The sequence below is a fragment of the Dermatophagoides farinae genome, chromosome 1 (assembly GCF_024713945.1).
Source record: "Dermatophagoides farinae isolate YC_2012a chromosome 1, ASM2471394v1, whole genome shotgun sequence".
NCBI classification, from domain to species: domain Eukaryota; kingdom Metazoa; phylum Arthropoda; class Arachnida; order Sarcoptiformes; family Pyroglyphidae; genus Dermatophagoides; species Dermatophagoides farinae.
In genome coordinates, this window is record NC_134677.1 from 6233350 (window position 1) to 6256413 (window position 23064).

General features: G+C 31.3%; 5 protein-coding genes across 5 annotated transcripts in view; 3 read left to right on the forward strand and 2 right to left on the reverse strand.

Moving 5' to 3' along the window:
* LOC124492872 (uncharacterized) overlaps positions 1–13692 on the reverse strand; it is a 36638-nt gene extending 22946 nt beyond the window's left edge. Inside the window, exon 1 of the mRNA XM_047055878.2 lies at positions 11887–13692. Within this exon, the coding sequence (XP_046911834.1) occupies positions 11887–11969 (83 nt within the window). The 5' untranslated portion in view covers positions 11970–13692. The remainder of the gene's footprint in view (positions 1–11886) is intronic.
* Positions 13693–17986: 4294 nt separating this feature from the next.
* Positions 17987–20166, reverse strand: Bet3 (blocked early in transport 3). The gene has a single exon (XM_075728492.1). The coding sequence runs from the start codon at positions 20084–20086 to the stop codon at positions 19544–19546; it is 543 nt and encodes a 180-aa protein (XP_075584607.1). The 5' UTR covers positions 20087–20166; the 3' UTR covers positions 17987–19543.
* On the forward strand, positions 18124–19510 carry LOC124491673 (TGF-beta-activated kinase 1 and MAP3K7-binding protein 1). The gene has a single exon (XM_047054355.2). The coding sequence runs from the start codon at positions 18124–18126 to the stop codon at positions 19435–19437; it is 1314 nt and encodes a 437-aa protein (XP_046910311.2). The 3' UTR covers positions 19438–19510.
* LOC124491674 (modulator of smoothened protein) lies at positions 20163–21027 on the forward strand. The gene is made up of 3 exons (XM_047054356.2): positions 20163–20703; positions 20781–20824; positions 20890–21027. The coding sequence occupies exons 1-3, from the start codon at positions 20203–20205 to the stop codon at positions 20936–20938; spliced, it is 594 nt and encodes a 197-aa protein (XP_046910312.1). The 5' UTR covers positions 20163–20202; the 3' UTR covers positions 20939–21027.
* Positions 20969–21863, forward strand: LOC124491676 (uncharacterized). The gene is made up of 2 exons (XM_047054359.2): positions 20969–21460; positions 21519–21863. Exons 1-2 carry the CDS (start codon positions 21247–21249, stop codon positions 21728–21730), a joined length of 426 nt encoding a protein of 141 aa, XP_046910315.1. The 5' UTR covers positions 20969–21246; the 3' UTR covers positions 21731–21863.
* Positions 21864–23064: the final 1201 nt, after the last annotated feature.

Below are 23064 nucleotides of genomic sequence, written 5' to 3' on the forward strand. Positions count from 1 at the left end.
TCAGAATTTTTTTTATCATAATATGAATAGGTTCCAAAATTAGAAGCATAATAGTCAGGCTATTCATTCACAGTCATTATTGGAGTTGAGAAAAAAATGACAGTTCTAATAAATGGATGGATCGCTTAGGTTTGTATACAAAAAACATTTAGTGCTATTTTTTCGATAAACTAAAAATGTGTAAAATGTCGATTTAGATTCTGGATATCAATATGGCCTCTATTTATCGACTATCAAAGTGACAATTAATTGTTTAAATTGAATAAAAACAAACTTTATAGAATTGAACGCAAAACAAAAACGAAAACTTGACAAAATTCAAACGCACACACATATTTGATAGAGGGTTAAAATGAAAAACTTATCTGGTCGTTACAATGCTGAGTCCGAATTTAGTTTCATGACAAAAGGAATTTTCTTACTAAGCAAAAAAAACTCTCTCTCTCTCTCTTCATTTTTCTGGTTCATTCAATCCTTCTTTCGCTAAACAGTAGAAAAACCAATGCGAATAAATGAAAGCCAACACGAACAGATGGTACGAACCATGAACAAAGGGACCATTACAATATTTTTTTTTTGTTTCCTAAAGTCAATGGACAAAGAAAAACTATGCCAAGACATCGCTATTTAAAAATATGCAAAAACGACAAACTGGATGTATATACCGTTAACGATGAAGATGAATATGAACGTGAAAGCTGACAGATTGACAAACACACACACACATATATTCACAAGAAAATGAATTCACATTTAAAGAAGGAAAAAAGAGTCACATGTGTCCAAGATAACAAATGTTGAAGACAGCAACAGAGCATTCTTTTGGTTGTGTACTTATACAACACACATTATTTGGCATTATTTTATTTTGTGATCCATTACAGCATTCATTTCCAAATCAAATATGTGTATGAGCAAAAGCACACATAATGATTAGAAATGTAAGCCTATCGGAAATTTAATAATAATAATAATAATAATAATGATAATGCTGCTATTATAATATCTAAATTTGAATCTGAAAATGGATATTAGAATATTCTCGTTTTTATAGAGGAAGCGCTAACAAACAATGAATGAGTATAGGAAAATCTTCTAAAGTTGCAATAGAAACAATATAATTGCACTAAGAAAAATGGAAATTGTATAGAAAATCGATCGATTAATTTATTTGTGGGACGATTCATAAGCTAACATTATGGAAAATACCATAATGTTGTTCGTTTGTAGAATAGGTAGTGTGTATAGAATGAGTAACAACTAAAAATGTGTAGTTATGGTAACAATGACAATTTTTTTCAAAGCTTATTCTATGGATCTTCGAATTGCAAATGAGTGTGTGTATGTGTGATTGTGGTGAATCGTATTCAACATAGGTCATTATTTTTTTGCTAAAAAAACGACGAACCTAATCGAAAAAATAGAATATATATCCCACGAAATAATCCACTACAGAATCATATAAGTTTTAATGGCAACTAATGGCATATGAAACTGTACGAAAAATATTCGGGCGTTGTTGACTATGTGTGTGTGTATACACAAACACAAATTGACAAACGAACATGAATGAATAAAAGAATCAAAAAAAAAAAAAATTCCATGTTTGTTTCACTAACATTGAGGCTTATTAATTGCTACTTCTATTACACCCATATATTGAACAAACAGGAATTTTATTATTAGAAAATGACCAGAAACATATATACACAACTTAACATACAAACAAAATCAAACAATACAATGTATAATATTATAACAAATACAATAATGGACCATGGAAACAAAATCAAACAGTAATATAAATCCAGGATCCAAATGATCCCTACAACATTTTGATTCCTGATTCTTCATTTTTTCATTATTAGTAATATGATGATAACTACTTATGATTAAAATAATCAAGCTCTAAATATACGATATTTATATGTACAATATTGGAATTTCTCAATACATATGTAAAACAAAATCCATAGATTGGTTTATTTTTCATTTATCATTAATCACGGTACATTCACACACGTAAACACACATAGACAGTGTCTATTAGACACATAAGCTATTTAGAAACGAAAAATCCATAATAAGGCAAGTGAAATCAGAATTTGTTTTCGAAATTTCTTTTTCGATTAAGATGGCAGAGAAAAAATCTAGCCCAAATCAGCAAATATTTACAGCGATAAGGTCACCACATAATGAATACAGGATATGAAATCGATTTATGAAACTTATGGGAGTAATATATTATCTGAATAAAAAAAATATATCGAGTTGAACGAAAAAAATGACAACAAAACGATAACGTATCTTTCACTAGGATACATTTTAATACCAGAAAAAATCATGTTGCCATTGTCAACAGAATTTTTTAATGGCCCAGAATTTAAAAACAACTTTTATTTCCATGATTATTACCATAGGATAAATCAAACTTTAAATTAAATAAAAGAGAAAATTATAAAAGTTTCAAACAATTCTAATATTGGATTTATAATTTTACCGGCATTGACACCTCCAAATGTTCATTTGACAAGAAATGAAACTAGGCATTTTTCAATTATACAGAAATTTGCACGAACAACGCTAATGAGACAAAACAATGATGACATAATTGAATTTATTTTATCTTTATATATTGTGTTCCGCGTATGTTTCTAGTATCCAACGACGTTGTCAATGTTTCATATAAACATAATACATAGTCATTGTGTTTTATTAAGTTTTTTTTGGCCAAATTACGATCAATGTTTTTTCATTTCGTTTTTTTTTTGTATTTATTTATCTTTTCTTTTTGTGTAATTCTTTTTTTTCATTAACCAACAAATACAACAATCTTTGATCGAAGAATCCTGGTACACCTAAGCTTTATTGGTGCGGTATACCTCACACACACACACATGACCAACCACCCTCATAATATCAACATCAACATCATCATTTGATTGTTTATTTTTTCTAATGAATGATCCATTTCAAAAGAAATAAAAAAAATTGGTGGTAATATAATTTCCCGAAACACTTGAAGATGATTGGAAAATGTTGAAGGAAATATATATAAAAAAGAGCTATCATCTTCAAAAAAAATAGTCAAAGCTCATCTTCAATCATCATTTCAACCAAAATCATCAATTCAAAAAATCCCATTATATCCATCCTACCATGTAGTGAGTCCAAATAAATGAATGTGCATGTGTGTGTGACTTGCTAGCACTCAAGAGGTAAACGAAAAAACTCAAGATTGAAGAAATGAGCTTGTTTCTTTTTTCTTCACCAAATACTACCCTCTTTATATGCGCCTCTGACAAGGGTATATATCGTATTCGATATAAAATCTTCATTCTTTATTCGTTTTATAAAGTAAACCTGTTTTATGGGCCACTGGCCAAAGCCATCATCATCATTCGTTGAAATAAAAATAATAAAAATTGACTTTTGAACACACAAAATAAACGTGAGCAACATTGTCGTTGGATCTTTTATATAACAATATACGATATAATGAAAAAGAAAGCCGTGTATGTTTTTATATATCTATCGGGATATTCGGGTTCAGTTTAGTTTGTAGTTCTAATATATCAGGTTTGGCAAGTGGCCAAAAATCTATGTCTATGGCAGCCAAAGAAGAAAAAATAGAAAGAAAATGGAAGCGTAAATAAACAACTACTGATTGGAGCCAAAAGAGACTGAATGAATGAATGAATGAATTGAATGCATTCAATTTGAAATGAATCAAATCAAGATTGAACTTGGCAAACATGATCAAAAAACAGCAACAATAGTGACAACAAGAAAAAAAAACAGGATACAATCTTTGAACATTGAACTATATTTTGCAATCAATGAAGGGGTATCTATTTTTTTCAACGATTCACTATATTCAATGCACATATATCTATTCCAATCGGCTAAATCATAAACAATCACAATCATGCAGACACCAATCAACAATGATTTCGACGACCTTAAACAAATAAAATATAAAATGAAATCATCATAGGAGTAAAAAAAGATTAGAGATGCACAATTGTGAATATTCAATTGAATCGATTTGTTGTAACAAAAAATTCTTTAATTTTTTTTCTTCATTTTATAATTGATAATCACAAAACAAAGAATTTGGGTGAGAGTTTTGACAGATCTGAAATGAATATTTGTCGGTCAGAGTCATATATTCATAAGTTTTATTTGAAATGGGTTTCGATCATTATCATCATCATCACCATAAAACCATAATCATCACCATTTACCACCATCAGCAAGAAAAAAAGATAGTACAACACCAGTTAGTTGCAGTGGCGAATGGTGATAATAGCGTTGGTGGTCAGTGACCGTTTGTTTTCAATATGTCATCATAGTTGCTGTTTTGTTAGGATCCTCATCCTCATCATCATCATCATCATCATCATCATCATCATCATCATCATCATCCAACCCAATAGTATCATTGAAAAACCGAGGCTAATGGCTACGAATCAAAATAAAAAAAAACAACCATAGACGAAAAAGCATTGAAAATTTTAGTTTGTCGAATGAAGAAGATACTTTTTTCATCAACATCAATCCAAAGTCTTCATTGTCAATCAGGTTGGGGTAAATAGGGTTCAAACAAGTGCGGGTAGGGTGAAAACTACAATTTTTTTTTCACTGAATGTTTTGAAAATATAACGTCTTAAAGAGTAAAAAGATAAAAAAGGACACCAATCAAGGCAAGACAGGTTTGTTTGAACGAATTATACAACTATGAATTTTGAATTGAAGAGAAAAAAAATAAGAAAGAGTGAACAAGACAGACTCCATTATATATATAAAGAGGATAGCAGCAGCCAATGTACAATTCGGGCAAACCAGAAAAAAAAGAGTATTACTCTTATATGACGCCGAACTTTATAATATTGGAGTATGTGTATGATGATGATAATCATAATCGTGATAATGAAATTGTTCATTTCATTGCTTGATTGGTCGGTCGTATTTGTTCATTCGAAATTTGGTAGTTATTGTTGTTGTTTCTTCTTGATATATCCAATGTGTTTATCAGTTTTTAAAGAACTTTATTCTCTATTTTAGTTGATGAATTCAGTTCATTTTAGACTTGCTTCATGTACACAACACATATATATGCACAACATTGAAACGAATCCTAGACTTTTGTTGTTGTTGTTAATTCATTCAGAATGTGCAATAGCAGCAATCATCAACGAAAAAAAAAAATTATATAAATACATTCATGCCTGTCGTCTGGTTAAATGTAGTAATCAGCATTTGAAAACTACGATAACAACAACAAGAGCAGAACGAAAAATTCACGAAACAAGCCTTTCGGACAGAAAAAAAACAAGAATAACGACAACAGCCATCACCATCATCATCAAAAAAAAGCCAAATGGATACACACATATACCAGGATGGGAAAACGTGAAAAAAAATGTATCGTGTGTATATTATATGTATGGCCAACAACAAGTTCAGGCCATCAGGCTATTTTCATTTCGAAATAGAAAATTGGCTTGATGGAGAAAAAATTTATGAAGCTAAACATATATAATATTAACATTCAAAACATCCTCCGTATCACAAACATACCAGAAAAATATGAAGGCGTTTTCATTGGATATATCGACATACACAAGGTGATAATAAGGATAGTAGTCTAGTCGTATTTTTACTGAATCCAGTTCATATTTAACTACCAACAAACCAAGGAGCCAGTCATACATTTTCAATTCAATTCAAAAAATAATAATTTCTATGATGTAGAATCAATTTTCATCATTTACATTCTATCCGTATTTATTCAGTTCTATTTCATCATCATTTTTGTATGTTATCATCGATAAAACTAAAAAATTTTTTCATGTTCTAGAATTTGTTTCTATCGAATAACGACAAAAACAACAACAACAACAACAACAACAATAATAATAATATAATAACAATCAAGCTAATGGAATCTTGAGTAGCACAGAAAAGTGTTTAATATTATAGAATGGAATCACACACTCATGGAATAACACAGGTACATATATACAATCAAAAAAAAAAAAATAACGAAAAACGATTCTACATTTTTGTGGGAATTAATATATAACCAACCATCGTTAGCCTTCGGTCACATTAGCACCGACTTTACCGACAAACTAAACCAAAAATTCATTTTGGAAGTCTTTGGATCTTTGGTCTGCAATCGGTGTAATGTAGCCAAAGCTTTGCCATAATAATAATATGCACCGATTTATATTGATAAGATTAACCAATACTTCTAATGCAATGCAATTAATACAAAAATAACATACTTATTGTATATATTCATAACAATTTCCAGAACTTGGAACATAATTTATTAATCTTGAAACAAATGTTCGGAAAAAACCATCTTAGTCACACCACAACTATTAGCAAAAAAAAAAAAAATTGAAAAAATCCCAGAAATGATCTGGGTTGCTCTGTTGGATCAATATTTGATTGGTTGTCTGTAAAGACAGGTTTATAGACAAGGATAATAATGAAACACATACAAACAACATATATAACCAAATTAAAAAAATTTTGAATATATCAAAATACCATGTATCATAATGAATGTTTGATAAGTTTGTAACGACTATTTACCCTGATTATACTATGTGAAATATATTCAACCCAACAACGAACAAAATGAAACGATGAAGATAACTTATGCAAATATGAAAATAATCGCTTAATGAGATATAAATGTGTTTGATGTTGATGATGATATGATTTCTAGTAGTCGTTGATGACAATCTTATGTTAGGTGTCGTATAACAAATGCAACAACAATACAACTAATCAAATTCTCGTTTCGTGGTTGCAAGCATACATCATCAGATGTCTTCATATTTGAATTTTGATCAGTTTATCGGAATTTATATTTTTTTTTCATCACTTTTTATACCATTTTTGGAGCCATACAAACAAAGAAAAAGGTTCTTATTTGTCTATAATAACTATTTTCCTGTATTATTACAAACATGCTAAATGTTGGTGATGGTGTATACAAACATAAATTGTATCAAAAATTTTTTTTTTTGTGTTTATATACTAAAAAAATGATTCATCTAACACCCTTTTGTACTTCAAAGTTAAAAACGTTACAACGTTACAATGCCAAAATCACCCACTTTTTAAGGCTATCGTAAGAGTTGTACCTGTAGTTTAGTTGTAATCAATGGGAAAAAGGCAATTTTTTCTGTAAAAGCAAAAAAATTTAATATCACTACTTGATAATAATAATACTGATCTAGGTCTATTTTAGACAGAATCTATTGGAATAGTAAAAAGTATTAAAAACAGTTGATTGGAAGATGATTGTGGTGGTGGCGGTGGTGGAACGTTTTTCAAGTCAAGTGCATCGAGAAAATCGAATAGCAATCAAATCGACCGGTTTGACAGGTGCTATGATAGAATTACATACAAGACCCATAAGTAAATCTGTGAAACCATGGAAATGTGGCCGAGGTCAACAACTATAGCGTTTATTCAAGACAAAAGCCAAATGGTCCTGGGAAATTCAAACTTTCATTCCCTCTCTCTCTCTCTCTCTCTCTCTCTCTCTCTCTCTCTCTCTCTCTCTCTCTCTCTCTCTCTCTCTCTCTCTCTCTCTCTCTCTTTATTTCTTGTTCTCTGTTTTCCCATTACAGCTGCTGTTATTTTTCCAAATTGCTATGCAAGAGAATGACGATCAACTTGTCTAAACATGACTGTCCAAATTTTGTTTCTTGTCTAAAACTAAAAAACACACCAGAAACTTAAACCAGTTCAAGAAGGAAAAAAATGAACACTGAACCCCTCAAGCTAGGAAAAAATGACAAAAAATATGGCGAAAAAAAGGAGTAATTGAAAACGGGATTAGTAATGGAAAAAGACAAACTAAATGATAAAGACTAAAACACAGGCATTCATGAGGAAAAGAATCCCAAAAAAAAAGAAAATGGAATCCTAGTCAAGTAAAAATTCTCGAGTTATGGTTGAAACACAAGGAAAAATCGTTTTGGGAGTTGAAATTTTTTTTGTCTCTGTTCCGCGTTATATGTAGCGTTTCATTTTTTTTGTGGAGAAAGTAACAAATACAGACACATAGTTTTCCAAAACAATGTGTGTGTATTTAGAGAAACAGAGAGCAAGAGATGAATATTTTTTTCGTAGAAAAAAAGATAATGATAATGGCAAACTAGCAGCCACCAAAAGATACCAACCAACTAACGACAAACAGCAAATATCAAACTATCTCTCTTTAGAGCCATACCCATTAAACCAGCATAGGCAAAAATGGCGCCCACCCAAAAAAAAGATGATGATTATGATGATGAAAAACCCTGGAACTAGCAAAATGCTGTCTGACTGGTATTCTTATTTTTGGTTTAATGTATGTTTGCATGATTATTGCTATGGATAGCTGACTGGTTGTTTAGCTGTGTTGGTAAAGTATATGGTCTCTTTTCTTCTTTCTGGTTCGATGGCGTGGATTGGTTGGTTGGCTGATTCTCTTTCTTCTCCAGCCCGATCATATTGGGAGCCAAGCCGACGCAAACACAAATATATACAATGAGAAAACATGACGACCAACCGAACGAATGATCGACCGACGCCAGGCCAACAAAAACAAGCAAAAGCAAATAGGCATATAACTCCGCGATTCAAAACGAGCCAAATAGCAGACAAATGATCACAAAGATGACGATAATATAATGGTATATACAACATCGTATACAAGGGGAGAGGCACAATATCTTTGACGCCGAGATCCTATAGTATAGGATCTATACCAATAAAAACACACACACACACAAGCATACGACAAGCAACGAACCAAACAAAAAAAAAAAAAAAAAAATTCAGCTCAGCAATGAAATCGCTATAATGCCAGACTATAGTTAGTTAACTTTGGCCAAAAAACATGATGATGATGATGAAGGAGCCATAACCAAAATCAAATATACAATGAAAAACGAATTTCTGCATGTGCAATTTAAACAAGAAAAAACCCAAAGATGTGAACAGTGGATATGAATGAATGAATGAATGAATGGATACCGAGCGGCTTAATGCCAAAGATGTACCATCTTATTATTCTTCTGTGTTTGTATGTGTGCGTATTATATGTTTATGTGTTATATACAGAAGGATCGAGTTAAAATTTTCATACAATTTATTCTCACATACACAAATATAAAACATTGAGATATAGATAGCATGAAGATGGAGAAAAAATGGCTCTTTATTCTTGATGCGCCTAGTCACACACACACACACATAGTTTTTTTTTTATAAAATTCAAGAATTGACATCATGCGCTTTGGACATTAATGGAATCAAACAATATAATTCCAACACATACACATACAAACAAACAAAATGAATGTATGAACTGAGGACGTCGAAACTAAAATTGTGCTGCTTGTCTCTCTCTCTCTCACTCTTGTTATTCGCAACTAGTTTTCGTTTTATATTACATTTTTAGCTCCAACTATCGATTCTGGTCTTTGTTATAAATGAATAAATGTGTACAAATATGAATCGTATATGATGCTACTTGAATGAATGATGGAATGAAGCCAATCGAACCAAGTTAGTTCCAAACACACACAGATCACAAGACAAATCAGCAGGAGGAAGAGAAAAAATAAAATGAATTTGCCGGCTTCTTTTCCATCGAAAAAATATACACACATACAAAAAAAAATGGGCGAAAAGAAACGAAAAAGGAAAACACCAACGAATGCGCCGTTAGGATATTATGAAAACCAGCCTCCAACCGATCATGATAAAGCACCATCATAAAGAAACGACTGGAATTTATGTTTTTGTGTGTGTATTTCTATGTATGGTTCCGTCTTTGAAAATGCCAAAAATCCAGGAAATTCTCTCAAAAAAAAAAATATTCTTCGAGAACTACAGAAAAGAAGTAGGTAGTAGTAACAACAGCAATAATATTTGCTTTGTTGTTTTGGTTTGAATTTTATAGAACGCACATGCAAGCACGTGATTAGAGGCCTAATTTTGGTATTGTATTTTTGGTATAATATAATCAATAAAGAAAAGCCCGGCTATTACTAATATATTATCAACTCTTTTTTGTCTCAAGTTGAACATTTTTCTTTATATTGTTACGGATTTTCTTCTGCATCGAACCGAAAAATTCATATTTATCATATGCTTGAGAAGATTCTATTCATACAATGTCCATCTACTATAATATCATGATGATGACCAGATTCAATTAATTGTGAATGAAAATGGAAATTCAATCCGATTCCATAATATCTGTCTGTCTAAATCTTATTTATCTAACAAATACAAAAAACTAGAGATTTTGTTTTGTTTCTTTCATTCTCAATGTTAGATGAATGAAAGAGGCATAGACATAGACAACAACATCATCATCATCATCATAATAATAATCATCATCATCAGAAACAACAACGGGATCCCTAAATCAGGACAAACTTGACTCCATGATACGAATTGGCATATACGACGCGAATACAAATATCGAGAAAATATAAAACAGAAATAAATAGTGAGCCATGTAGCCATATATACTTATTATTTGAAAAAAAAATTGTACTCGAATGTGCTGAGTTGGAACAACTATACAAAAAAAAACGTTATTATTATCGAAAGACGCCGTAACATACACACACATTGTAAGCATAAAAACCAAGCCATCCGAAGCGATCCAAACGAATAATTTTTTTTTATACATATGCGCATGTCATAAAAGGCCGTCATAAAATATCACAAAAAAACACGGAGGGAGAATAGGCACACACACACACACATACAGGAATACAAAGGACGGCCTGACAAAATTAACGCATGCTCTCCATGGAGTCGAAAAAAAAAGAAGGAAAGCAGATATGAAATGAATGAATGAATCCAGTTGTGTGTGTATCGGATACATGAGCTAGCACACACACAGACACACACATAGTTTGGTTCATTTTTCATCATCGATAACACAGCAGCAGCAGCAGCAGCAGGAGGGAGTTTGATTGCTTTTTACAGCCAGTCATTTTTTTTTCTCTGTTTTGTTCGCTTTTGATGATGGTTTGGCTGAGACTGGATATTAAATTCGTTTGCTTTCTTGAATTTTTTTTTTTTTTTTTTGGATGTGATATTTTTCTCTTTTTTTCTCATTATGTGTTTTTTTTTGTGTGTGTGTGTATGAGCAAAATAGACACGTGAGAGGTGGAGTAGTTTCCATACAAATGTGTGTATAAAAAACAGCCTATTCAATATGAGAGGATATTAGAGGATACATAGGTGGAGTTTGAACACCACCTCCACATCAGCATATCATTCATTGTCTATTCACAAGTTGTTGTTTTTGAATGTATGAATGCGCTGGAACAAGCAATACTATGGCAAACACACATACAAACAAATGTACACAGATGTGAATGGATAAATCGTCGTCATCATCATCATCATCATTATTATTGCTGTTGTTGATATCGATGTTGATGATGATGATCACAATAACAAAGGCAACTCAAAAAGAGAAAAAAAAAGAATAAAACGAGACGAGAAAAGTGGTGGTGTTGATGATGATGAGGAGGATATCGGTGGTGGAAGAGTATAATACATTGCTCAGTTGTATGTGGATTATATGCATATAATGATGATGATGATAATATACAAATAACAACGATGTTGATGAAAAAGACAACAACAACAACGACGACGAGGATGATGATGATGATGAATGCAAGTAACCAGAGATTGTCGAAAGAAGATATTCGATTCAATTATATTCATATATACCATTGGATATATTCAAATAAAACCAAACATCTCTCTCATACAGTAACTTGGAAGAAGTAACTAACATGAAAAGAATTGTAATGTAACAATTTCAATACATACCGTTTGAAATAATCGATAAGTCGTTCTTCTCGTATATTCTCCGGTAAGTTTCCTACCCAGAGATGCCTTGTCTCCCTTACCATCGTTGTGGTATTGGTGATTTGTATTTATTTCGGGCGCCAGTGGTCGTCGTTTTTGTTTTTTCAAGCTTTCCTGATAATTTTGATAATGATTCTGATTCGTCGTTTGGTCTTGGATTAATTGAATGGTTTGCATTGATAATAACAAACGTTTGGAGCTTGTTATTTCGAACATAAGAGATGATTTCTGCCTGTGAACGCTTAGGACCTGATGAGGATGTCTCAACATCTATTAGATTGATGGCAATGATGGAGAACATTTCTCTCGTGCAACCAAATGACGAGATTCATCGAGTAAATTTGGTTATATGTGTGTGTGTGTATGTTATATTTGCTGGAACCTTTTTTATGAAGTTTTCTTAGTTATAAAGAATACCAGACAGATGTGTAGCACAAAAAGGATTATGTGGGGATTATATCATTCGTCAACCAGAAAAACAAAAAACGGAAGGGAATAAGGAACAACTTTTGATGGAAAAAAACATCAATTTCATCGCGAATCAACAAATATGAGTGGTGACAACGATGATGATGTCGAAACAAATGAAAATGATGATGATGATGATGATGAAGGCTCAACAAACAAATGGCCTTTTATAATATAATCATTCAATGGATGATTGATACAAATTTTTGATTGGGTGTTGTTGTTGGTTGAGTAAAATGGTCGATTATTTTGATAGAATGGATGATGGTGTTGATTATATTGGTGATGAGGATGATGTCGTGGTATTCCTGGTAATTCTGTTGTTGCAATAGTGGTTTTATTCAACGTTGAATGTTGTATATGACTGAAATGGTGATGATGATCGATGTTTGCGACAAGATCCATCGTCAATTAATTATAGATTTGGATGGAAATAAAAGCTGAAACATAACGATGTATGAATTAGGCTTTTGTATGCACAATAAGCCGATTCTTTGGGACCACATTTCAAACACCACAAAATGAAACTGATATAACAAAGACAATGTTGATGATGAATAGAGCAACCAACACGGCTCTTTAACACATAGACACACACACACAAAACGATAGAATAGATGAAATTGATAGAAAGAATGATGATGGCAAAGGAGATCAAAGGATATGGACATCGATCAACATGGACACTTTAACCAGCTTTTATTTTGCACACAAATACACCTTTTTTTGATGATTTACAACTTATAATGAACTAAATATAACAAACAAAAAACATATAATACACACTCACAGAACTTTATCGATGAAAAAAAACAGAAATTTAGATTGATTTGGACTCGAAAAGATTGAAACAAACAATCGAGTGAATTGAATATTTATATATATTTGGGCAACACAATAAAAGGCCTGAACATACACACACAAACACATACAATAACATTACATACAGAAACAAAATGAAATTGTTGAATATCAAAAGAAAAAAATAATTTCAACGTTCGATTTTCAAACAGAAACAAACACAATCGGATGTATTGATTTTACACATGTGGCAATTTCATTTTAAACCAAATATATATTAACGGTAATGAATAGAAACCGTATGGATGATATTCCAATGAATTACCGAATTTACGAACAAAAACCCACCGGAAAGAGCAAACGATTCACAATTAAACGAGATCAAACGAAATAAAAATAAAAATGAATAGAAAAAAGGATATACGATTACGAGGAAAATTTTAAGCGGCAAGAAAAACCACTACCATTAAACAGAATGTCGACTTCACGGAGACTGAGGATATTGAAAAGATTTTGCTTTATGCTTTACGACAAACAACAAGCGCCAATAGTGGAAGGAAGAGCTAGTAGCAACATTTTTTTATTCCAAAATGGAAGTGGTTCATTGAACATTGATGAACTTTTGCAACAACATCAGTTCATGCTGTTAGCAATCAAAAATTTGGCTCCGCCCATAGATTGTCGTACTAGCATAACATGTGTTCAAGTACATAAATTTGTTGTTTCCATTCACATTATCCTGATTTGGCTTAAAGGTAGAAGCATAATGGTGAACTGAATCAGTTTTTTTTCCAATTTTTGAATAATACTGCTGCTAGCATTTGAATCTATATGCTAGCAGAATGGATGAAACTTATTTCCAAAATGGATAGAGAATTTTAATCATTGGGATGTAATACAACGTCAATTTTAGTTCATCATGAATTCGAATGTTGAACGAATATAATAATAAAAAGTATTATGTTGCGTCGCAAATTCTTCAAATTCAAAATTATTCATTTATCCTTTCCATTCATCTTTGTTTGAATGGAATGAAAAAAAAAATTCAAATTTATTCTGAACATAATGTCCATATAATATTCATTTTCCATTTTAGATTCTCAATATTATGTCATTTATTTTGTTATTATTTCAAAATTGTTCCTAAAAATTTGTATAGCTCCACATCATAACCGATTTAGTTGGTATTGATACAGGTTAGTCATCCTGTGAAAGAGTATAACACCTCCAATAAATATTCGAATGTTTCCACCTTTTAAATGATGACGTCCCAACCAAAAAAAAAAAAAAAAATGAGTCATATATCCGATCATGTCATCATTGTATCTGGTATATGAATGAAAAAAAATTCGAATGATGTAATTTTTCGTTTTTTTTCTCTGGTTAATAATGTCGCCATTATATTGTTTCGATAAATTTGGCCCTTGTTCCGTGTGTGTGTGTGTGTGTGTTTGTTGTGGTTGCCTCTGGTCTTTTTTTATCATCATCATCATCCTCTTATACACAATCCCAAATCAAGTTATTAAGCATACACACACACACACACATCTTTTCATCCATCTAATCCACGATGCAATACAATCCTGTACATCAGTCATCATCATCATTTCTATAAACGCCAAATATTTTGTTTGTTCATTGCTTCGAAATTTGAAGATTTTAGTTGTAATAGCTCCATTATACATCAACGGCAATCATGGTGGTTGTTGTGATAATGATGACGACGACGAGTTTTATGGATGATGGTGTCATCAGAAATGGCAAAAGAAGAAGAAAGAAAAAAAAATAAATAAATCACATGACAATTTTTTTTTCATACTAAACCCCAACCAAAAAAAAAAAAAAAAAAAAACCACGGCAACGAATGATGATGTACACACACACATAAACAGTTTTATCCAACACACATCCATTTCGAATTTTTCAAATTCAATTCAAAAGTCGGTTTCAATATGGATATGTTTTTCTTTACGATTGCAATTCAAATAAAACAAACAGACAGACAAAAACAAAACAATTTATTATTATCGAATATTCGATTCAATTCAACATAATAATGACAAACACAAATAATAAACACAACATGTGGCGACGACATTGAGATATGTGGATTTTCTTTTTTTCATTTTTTTTTGCTTTTATAATTTCTACAAAAAAAAAATTCCGTATTTTCTAATTTACATTGCAAAACCAAATTTCCTGTTGATGTTTTTGATGATATTTTTGTCAATTATAATTATTATTATTATTTCCCAAGTGTTTCCGATTTTTTTTTCTTGTTCGTTGAAAATGTTTCCTAGCCTGTGTTTTTTATGTTGTTCGTTCTATGGATTCAAATAATTTCAATTTCATTTATTCATCATCATCGAATAAATATTGTTATTGTCGGTTAAATCAAGTAGAAATTTTCATTTTATAATATCATCATCAAATATATTCCAATATATATTATTGAATCACAATGTGTTTTTGTGTGCATGTAGAATGAATAAAAATGGAAACGGACAATAAGAATATAATATAATATATATGCTGGTGTTGGTTTCCCAATTCCAATTTCACTTTCATTTCATTTCTTTTCTGTTTGAGCGTGTGTGTGTGTATGTGTGTTTGGTACCTCCTTTCTGGTAATTTGGTATTGCTGATCAATGAATTGCGCATTGAATTCATTCATTCATTCATTCATTTTTTTTCAATAAATATAATTGATCGATGACAAACTATATATATATAATTTTCACGAAATGAAAAAAAATTGAATCACCAAGTATTTCATAAAAATATGTGAATGCGCAACACACACACATACACACACTATATTCTGCTATTATATATGAATGAACGACAAAAATCTTTTTTCTGATGTTTTTTTTTATATCATTACATTCAAAATGTTACACAACGATATTCAAGCAACACACAGCCACATCATATTAAGAAATATTTGCAAAACTGAAAAATAGATGGCGACACATAACCACTAAAATTATTACAAAATATCAAAGTTCGATATTTTTTTTGTTTTTTGTCTGGTTTGTGTGTGTGCTGAATTGAGTCACCACCATCAAGAGCATATATGCACAAAATGAATGAATAAAGTATATTCTTGAAGAATAACTAGAATTTTTTTTTGTGATTTTTCAAAATCAAACGCACATACACACACACAGACACAAAGAGAAAGCAAAATAATCCACGTATACACATTACATACAACTGGATTTGTCGTTTGAATGAATCCATCAACAAAAAAACTGAAATGGTATTTTCATTTTTTGATGAAAACTGTCGTTATTTTTGAAGTTATAAAATGATATCGATAATGATCACTATCGAGAATTGACGAAAAATTTGCTTCAATGATGGAAAGAAAAAAAAGTGGACAATTTTTGGCTTTCAACGATTCCAAATTAGAGAAGAATCAGATCTGTGGACTGGTAATTGGATTAATGAATCGAAATTATAGATAGATTTGGGTAAATAACAAGCGGATAGATATATATGCATTTCAACATTAATCTGGCTACCATTCATCAACCATTGAATGCTGAATAACGAATGAATATAATGATGATTATGATGGCGTCGTTTATGTTGGTATATTGGGTTCGTTTTTTCACTTTGTTGACTAATTTCCAACAACAACGACGACGACAAATGATACTATGAACATGAAGGTTCAAAATATCTTTTAACGAGAAAAAAAAACTTACAAATTGGGAACATACACGATGGCAGAGGCAACTCTATCCGCTTACACACACACACACACAAATATCAATCCATCCCTCCCTCCTTCCTTTCAACAAAAAACTTGAAAAGAAATCAAAACTACAGATACATTATTGAAGCCAACGTTATTATCATCCAAATGTGAAAAACAAAATGCAACCAAGCGTTATATGGACAACAACCAAGTCGTCAATCCAGTATTTCCAGATATCATCAATGCACAAACACTATTAAAAAAAATACGACGCATTTCAAATTGAATACGGTAAATTTACGGATATATCATCATGTAAAAACCTATATATAAATTGTTTATAATCTTCAATCTTAAAGTCGAAGTTTGAATGTAAAAACATCCTATGACTCATATATAATCATAAATATCATATATAATATATAGTTGCTACGGGAATGAGTGGAAAAACTTGTTTTCGAATGAAACCCTGGCCCATATGCCCTGGTTCTCTGAGCTACAATGAAATTCTAACTAAAAACAACCATAAAATTCAATGTAAGAGCTTGCCATTATTGTTGTTGTTGTTGTTTATGATGATGACGACGTCGAATCATCCGATTTGGACGAGTCCATTTTTTATTGAAAATGTTTTTCTCTCTTTTCTGTTCTCTAAACACACATTAAAAACAGGATTATGGTGGAAAAATAAATGACATTTACTTTGAATGTATACATTTTCTCTTTTATTTTTGGTAACCATAGTAATACAACACACACACAGTATGGCAGTAGCAGTAATAATGGTATATATTGACGATATGGGGTGTGGACTATCAGATGTTTCGAAAAAAATATATTATTGGGCGATCAAGAAAAATTTGACGAAATCATTGATCAACGATAAAAAAAACTAATAATGGATAAACATTTGCCATCTATTAGCCAGAATCGGAAATAAAAGACATTTTTCTCGTGGATCTGATCATTGCCATCATCATATAATATATTGGAATGATGATGATAGAAGGCAAGTGAAATTTTTTTAAGAGACAATCAGGTGATTCTGTTTTTTTTATGTTTTAACGAGAATTTATACTCCAACATAGTTTCCACACCAGAGAGATAAAAAAAATTAACCTGTTGATATTACAACTGATTGAGGTAATCATCTCTTCCATTATTTTTTAAAAATTTTTTTGTTCGTGCAAAATAAGACCGCATCCATAACATTCGACACAAAAATGCTACTTTCATCCGAAGATGATGAGGTTAGAACGTGGGCCGACGATTTAATTGACGATGAATTCACCGCTGTCAGTTCACATCAAACGATTCGTTTGGATACAAATGATTCTAAATCATTGCAAAAACATTTCTCTCTTTATCAAAATAATCATTATATTTATGGTGTTCTTACCGGATTCAATTATGGCGATTCTAATGATGAACATTGCCGTAAAATATTTTCCGAAGTTTGTTCATATTTTCCACTCGAATTAATTGAACGTATTAATTCGTTAAAAAATCCGGACCAAGATGAATGTTATGAAACTATATTGCTGGAAACATTTTATATAATTGAACAATCCATACGAAAACATATGGACGATGTATTGAGTGAAAAAACGGCGCTAGAACTAACATTAAGCGGTATAGATTCATCTCAATATCCAAAAATTCAACAAAAACTAAATGAATATACACAAAAATTATCGTTTGGCTTTTCATGTGTGATAACCATTATAAATACAACAAAGATCTATGTGGCCAATATTGGTGATACGCGAGCAATTCTTTGTGTTAAACATAATAATACGATTCGATCACAAGAATTATCAACTCGTCATGATTTAAGCAATCCAAATGAATTGAAACGTTTGGAAAGTATTTCAATTGAAACTGAAGTATTGAAATCAAATCAAAGGATCGGTAATATGGCTCTAACTCGTTGTCTTGGAAATTTAAAACTTAAAAATTTCTTTAAAAACTATCCTGATTTATCGTCAGCAACAAGTGATCCCATTCTTACGGAACCAAGCCTCAATTCTACACGTATTAATAATTCTTGCAAGTTTTTGATTTTAGCTTCGGCCAGTTTATTTAAGGCACTTCAACAATGTTTCAATAGAGAAAATGTTCTCGATGATCTTTTGTTAATAATAGATGATAAACTTACCGAACGAAATGATCACAAAAATGTTCCTGATCTAGTTTTGCAGGATATTTTTCAAAAATATCTAAATCTTAATGAACATCAAGAATCTTTTCATTCGAAACCCATCCTATTGATACGATTGTTCCATCATCCAAATGAAACAGATTCTACAGCTGATCATGATGCTGCTGATGAAGAGGCCAATCATGACTTAAAAGTAGACAAAACGGTAATCACACCGATAATCATCATGAATGATGATATTAATCTTGATCCATCTAAATCTAATGATTCAGTTGGAAGTTCCAAACAAGAATCCGATGAGATTCCAGCCTATGTTGATTTTGTTCCATTAATTGAAGCATTACAAAAGCACAACATTGATTATGATTGTTTTTAATTGGTTTTTTTATTTGATTATATAATTATGATTAAATAGTTGAAGGATTTTAATAAAATAATAATTTATTTACATTTGATATTTTGAAAAATTTATTGAATAAGAATTAATCTTCACTATTTGGTAAAGCATCTTCCATTTTTTTCAAAAATTTCACTCGTAATTCAGTGACTGGATCACCGCGTAGAGAATCTTGTAGAAAATACACCTGTGCTTCAATTTGAATCATTTCCAATGCACCACGTATAACACCGCAAAGCATATTACAGTATCTTAGATTGCCCAGATGATCAGGAAGTTCAACATATTCGGTCAACGGATTATTATCGATGATGATCGAAAATTCATCATTCGCTGTCGACCAATTTGTTATGGTGGGAGCGAATCCCAAATAGATACGGAATGCAGTTTGAATTTTATCCGCTACGTCTTTGAAATCATGACATTTGGCCATTTGAGTTTTGGCAAGGAAATCCTCAATTAAACGTAAGCCAATGTTGTAGCCCATTTTATCCAATTGTTTGTTAATTTCCTCAGCATTTTCACATTCTTTGACTAATTGAGCAATGGTAGCACCGTATGTTAGCACAAACAAATCTGAATTTACTTTTTTCGTTTCAATAGTATTTTTGTTAATTTGCCGAGACATTTTTTCAAATTTAAATTTCAATTTTGAAACAATTTTATTTTTCCAAATCGGTCGGTGTTTTTCTCACAATCACATTTAGTCATTTATTCACTGTTTTCGTAAACTTACTTTTGGTCATGAATTCTGATTTTTCGGGAATATTGCTTGTTTCAAAACGAATTTATTTCTCTAATGATGATGTCCAGAAAAAAATGGATATTCAAAATTTCGATAATCATACCAGTATTTCGATAATTTTTTTCACCATAGTTGATTTTATCGTTTTATTTGCATTGTTTTTACCGGAATGGATCGTATCGCATGTTGGTGGCGATGTCCAAATCGGTCTATGGAAGATTTGCATTTTGAATCAAAAGAGAATACCCAAATGTTTTTCATTTTCACAACCATTACCTTGGAAATTGGCTATCATTTTCATCATTATCGGTTGTTTTTTCAATACATTAGCTATAATAGTATTTATCAAATCATTCAAGAATCCATTGTTTCGACGTCATGGAAGATGGCTTGGACTGTTCACTTTGTTCTTTTTTAGTTTAGCGTCATTGTTTATACCGATTGGATTTTCTGTCGAGCAAATCAAAGGTGAACTATTCCAATTACCGAGTTCATTTTATGTAAGTATGATTGCATGTGTTTTTCTAGAAAAACCCTAATGTTGATTTTTACTAATCTCTTTTTCTGCACAACTTAGGCCGGACAAGCATATATATTGTTCAACATGTCCATTTGGATAACGTATGCTAATAAAATTTTAATTCTATGCTTGCAATAAAACTAAAACATTATTTAATTCTGTTTAGAGCCATATCTGAAGTTTTCGCTGCACGGCTATGTTTTTTTAACTTTTGACCTTCTCGTTATCAACCACGCGAATAATGTGTTGCGTTACCTGAGTGCATGATAAGCTCGATCGATAAAAATTAATCATTTGATTATCAATGTGATTACAGGTAGCCCTAGCTGTGTGTGTGTGTGTGTGTGTGTATGTGGAAAAACACAGTGGTCCTAGCGAGATTCTCGAGTATAAATTTTGGTCCAGAAACCGTTTTGAAATCATTCGAATCATAGCATTCTATTTGACAACAACAGTCAATTTAAAACTTCAAGAACAATTTTGGTTATTAAACCTATTACCAATTATTCTCTTCAAAACAATCATGTCCCGAATTCAATCCATTTCATTCCTTTTGGTTTGCTCGATTATCGGTAATGTTGTGACGGCACCGATTACCGATCCGAACAATAATAAACAAGCTATACTCAACTATGGCCGAATTTTGAACAGAGATATTAGCCGAAAATTGGTGAACAATATCTATACATTCAATGGTCAAGTTCGCCAATATGCTGGTAATATTCGTAGCGATTCCGGTAAGTAATTGGATAATACGTTTTTGAATATAGCTAATTTAAATTTTCCATCTCTTAGCTTTATACGAATTGGTTGTACCGATGCAATTTACTTCAAACCTCGGTAATATGGTTGCTCCATATGTCGTCCGTCGTTTTATTTCAAAACCATTTGAAGTTGCTGTAGAAAATGTTGCTAAATGGGTGGATCATATCAGTTCATCATCAAAATTGGTTTCCGACTACATTGCCACTGCAATGGGTAATGTTCCAAAAAATCGACGGCCATAAAGAATCTATGAATTTGTCAGAAATTGCTGAATTTTGTATTTTTTTTCATTTGAATTATAAGTACGATTTTTAATCATATCTAATTTTTTCTATTTGTATGTATGTAAATTAAATTTCATATATTCAACTTTAACCCTCTCATTTCAATTTTCATTAATATTGTGGTATACGTGATAACCATCATCATTATCCTATTTTGTGTACACTGCTAAAGCAATGATAAAAATGCCTTGCGAGAATTTTCAAATCCTCGTGGCCAAAACTTGTATGTTTACGCATGTCATGTGACATAGTTACACGATCGTTATCGATAACAACAACAAAAAAACGCGTTCTTGATTACGAACAAATGTGATACGTGATCATTATGTACATCCAAGATCAATAAATTTGTTCTTATTATTATTGATTGTTTTGTTGTTGTTGACATTGTCTATGATGATAACAACTAACGGTAAAATAACAACCGAAAATATTATAGATAATTTTTGTTACAAATTAAAGATTTGAAATAGTTGATTATTATCCTTTTCCTTGTACATATCAGGGGTGAAAAATCTAGTCTCGATATAATGTTTCGAATTATTTTTCGGCATCATAAAAAACAAGATAACAACGTTATTTTTAATTTGTCGCAAGAATCTATTCGAAAGCGAAAAACATTAAAATTGAATTTTTTCCTTTATTTTCCTATATATGATGATGATGATTATAATAATGTCCTTGATGTTTATTGTATTGGATTTAGACAGCAGAAAAAAATAAAAATAAACATACAACCAATATGATTCCAATGGCCGAAAATTCAATATGTGTGTGTGTGTGTGTGTGTGAATGTTTATAAACACTTGAAAACATCCTTATTTACGTTTTACGTATCACGTAGTCCATTTTGTTTCCAATATATCGTGGACTATCAAGTGTTGTGCGCAAGTTTTTGTTTTGTTTTGGCATGTATAATATGAATCCATAAAGGAATGAATGTGGATTGTTGACAAGTTTCGTCCGAGAGAGAGAGAGAGAGAGAGAGAGAGAGAGAGCGAGAGAAGAAAAAACTATATAAAGCTAAGACCCGTCGAAAATTAAATCGTCATATCGTTTGAAATGCAATTTTCAAGCTGGTTAAACAAAACTCAACAACAGCTCGATTTTACCGAAATTTTTTTCCATTTTGCCTGATTTGATTTTGATTATACATTATTTTACTGAATTTTGAAATCATGGGTCATATTGTAATTCCACGTAATGTTATCGCTCGATGTTCACGATCTAATCTCTGGGTTCAATTGAAAAAGAATCCCAAATACTGGGTAATGGTTACGGCTTCGTTAATC

What these genes read in the sequence shown, in the direction of transcription:
- LOC124491673 (XM_047054355.2), top strand. Translation starts at nt 18,124, where the DNA reads ATGCTACTTTCATCCGAAGATGATGAGGTTAGAACGTGGGCCGACGAT.
- Bet3 (XM_075728492.1), bottom strand. Translation starts at nt 20,086, where the DNA reads ATGTCTCGGCAAATTAACAAAAATACTATTGAAACGAAAAAAGTAAAT.
- LOC124491674 (XM_047054356.2), top strand. Translation starts at nt 20,203, where the DNA reads ATGAATTCTGATTTTTCGGGAATATTGCTTGTTTCAAAACGAATTTAT. An exon ending in AATTACCGAGTTCATTTTAT is followed by an intron (nt 20,704 to 20,780) that starts GTAAGTATGATT and finishes TGCACAACTTAG; the next exon opens with GCCGGACAAGCATATATATT. An exon ending in AACATGTCCATTTGGATAAC is followed by an intron (nt 20,825 to 20,889) that starts GTATGCTAATAA and finishes AATTCTGTTTAG; the next exon opens with AGCCATATCTGAAGTTTTCG.
- LOC124491676 (XM_047054359.2), top strand. Translation starts at nt 21,247, where the DNA reads ATGTCCCGAATTCAATCCATTTCATTCCTTTTGGTTTGCTCGATTATC. An exon ending in TAATATTCGTAGCGATTCCG is followed by an intron (nt 21,461 to 21,518) that starts GTAAGTAATTGG and finishes TCCATCTCTTAG; the next exon opens with CTTTATACGAATTGGTTGTA.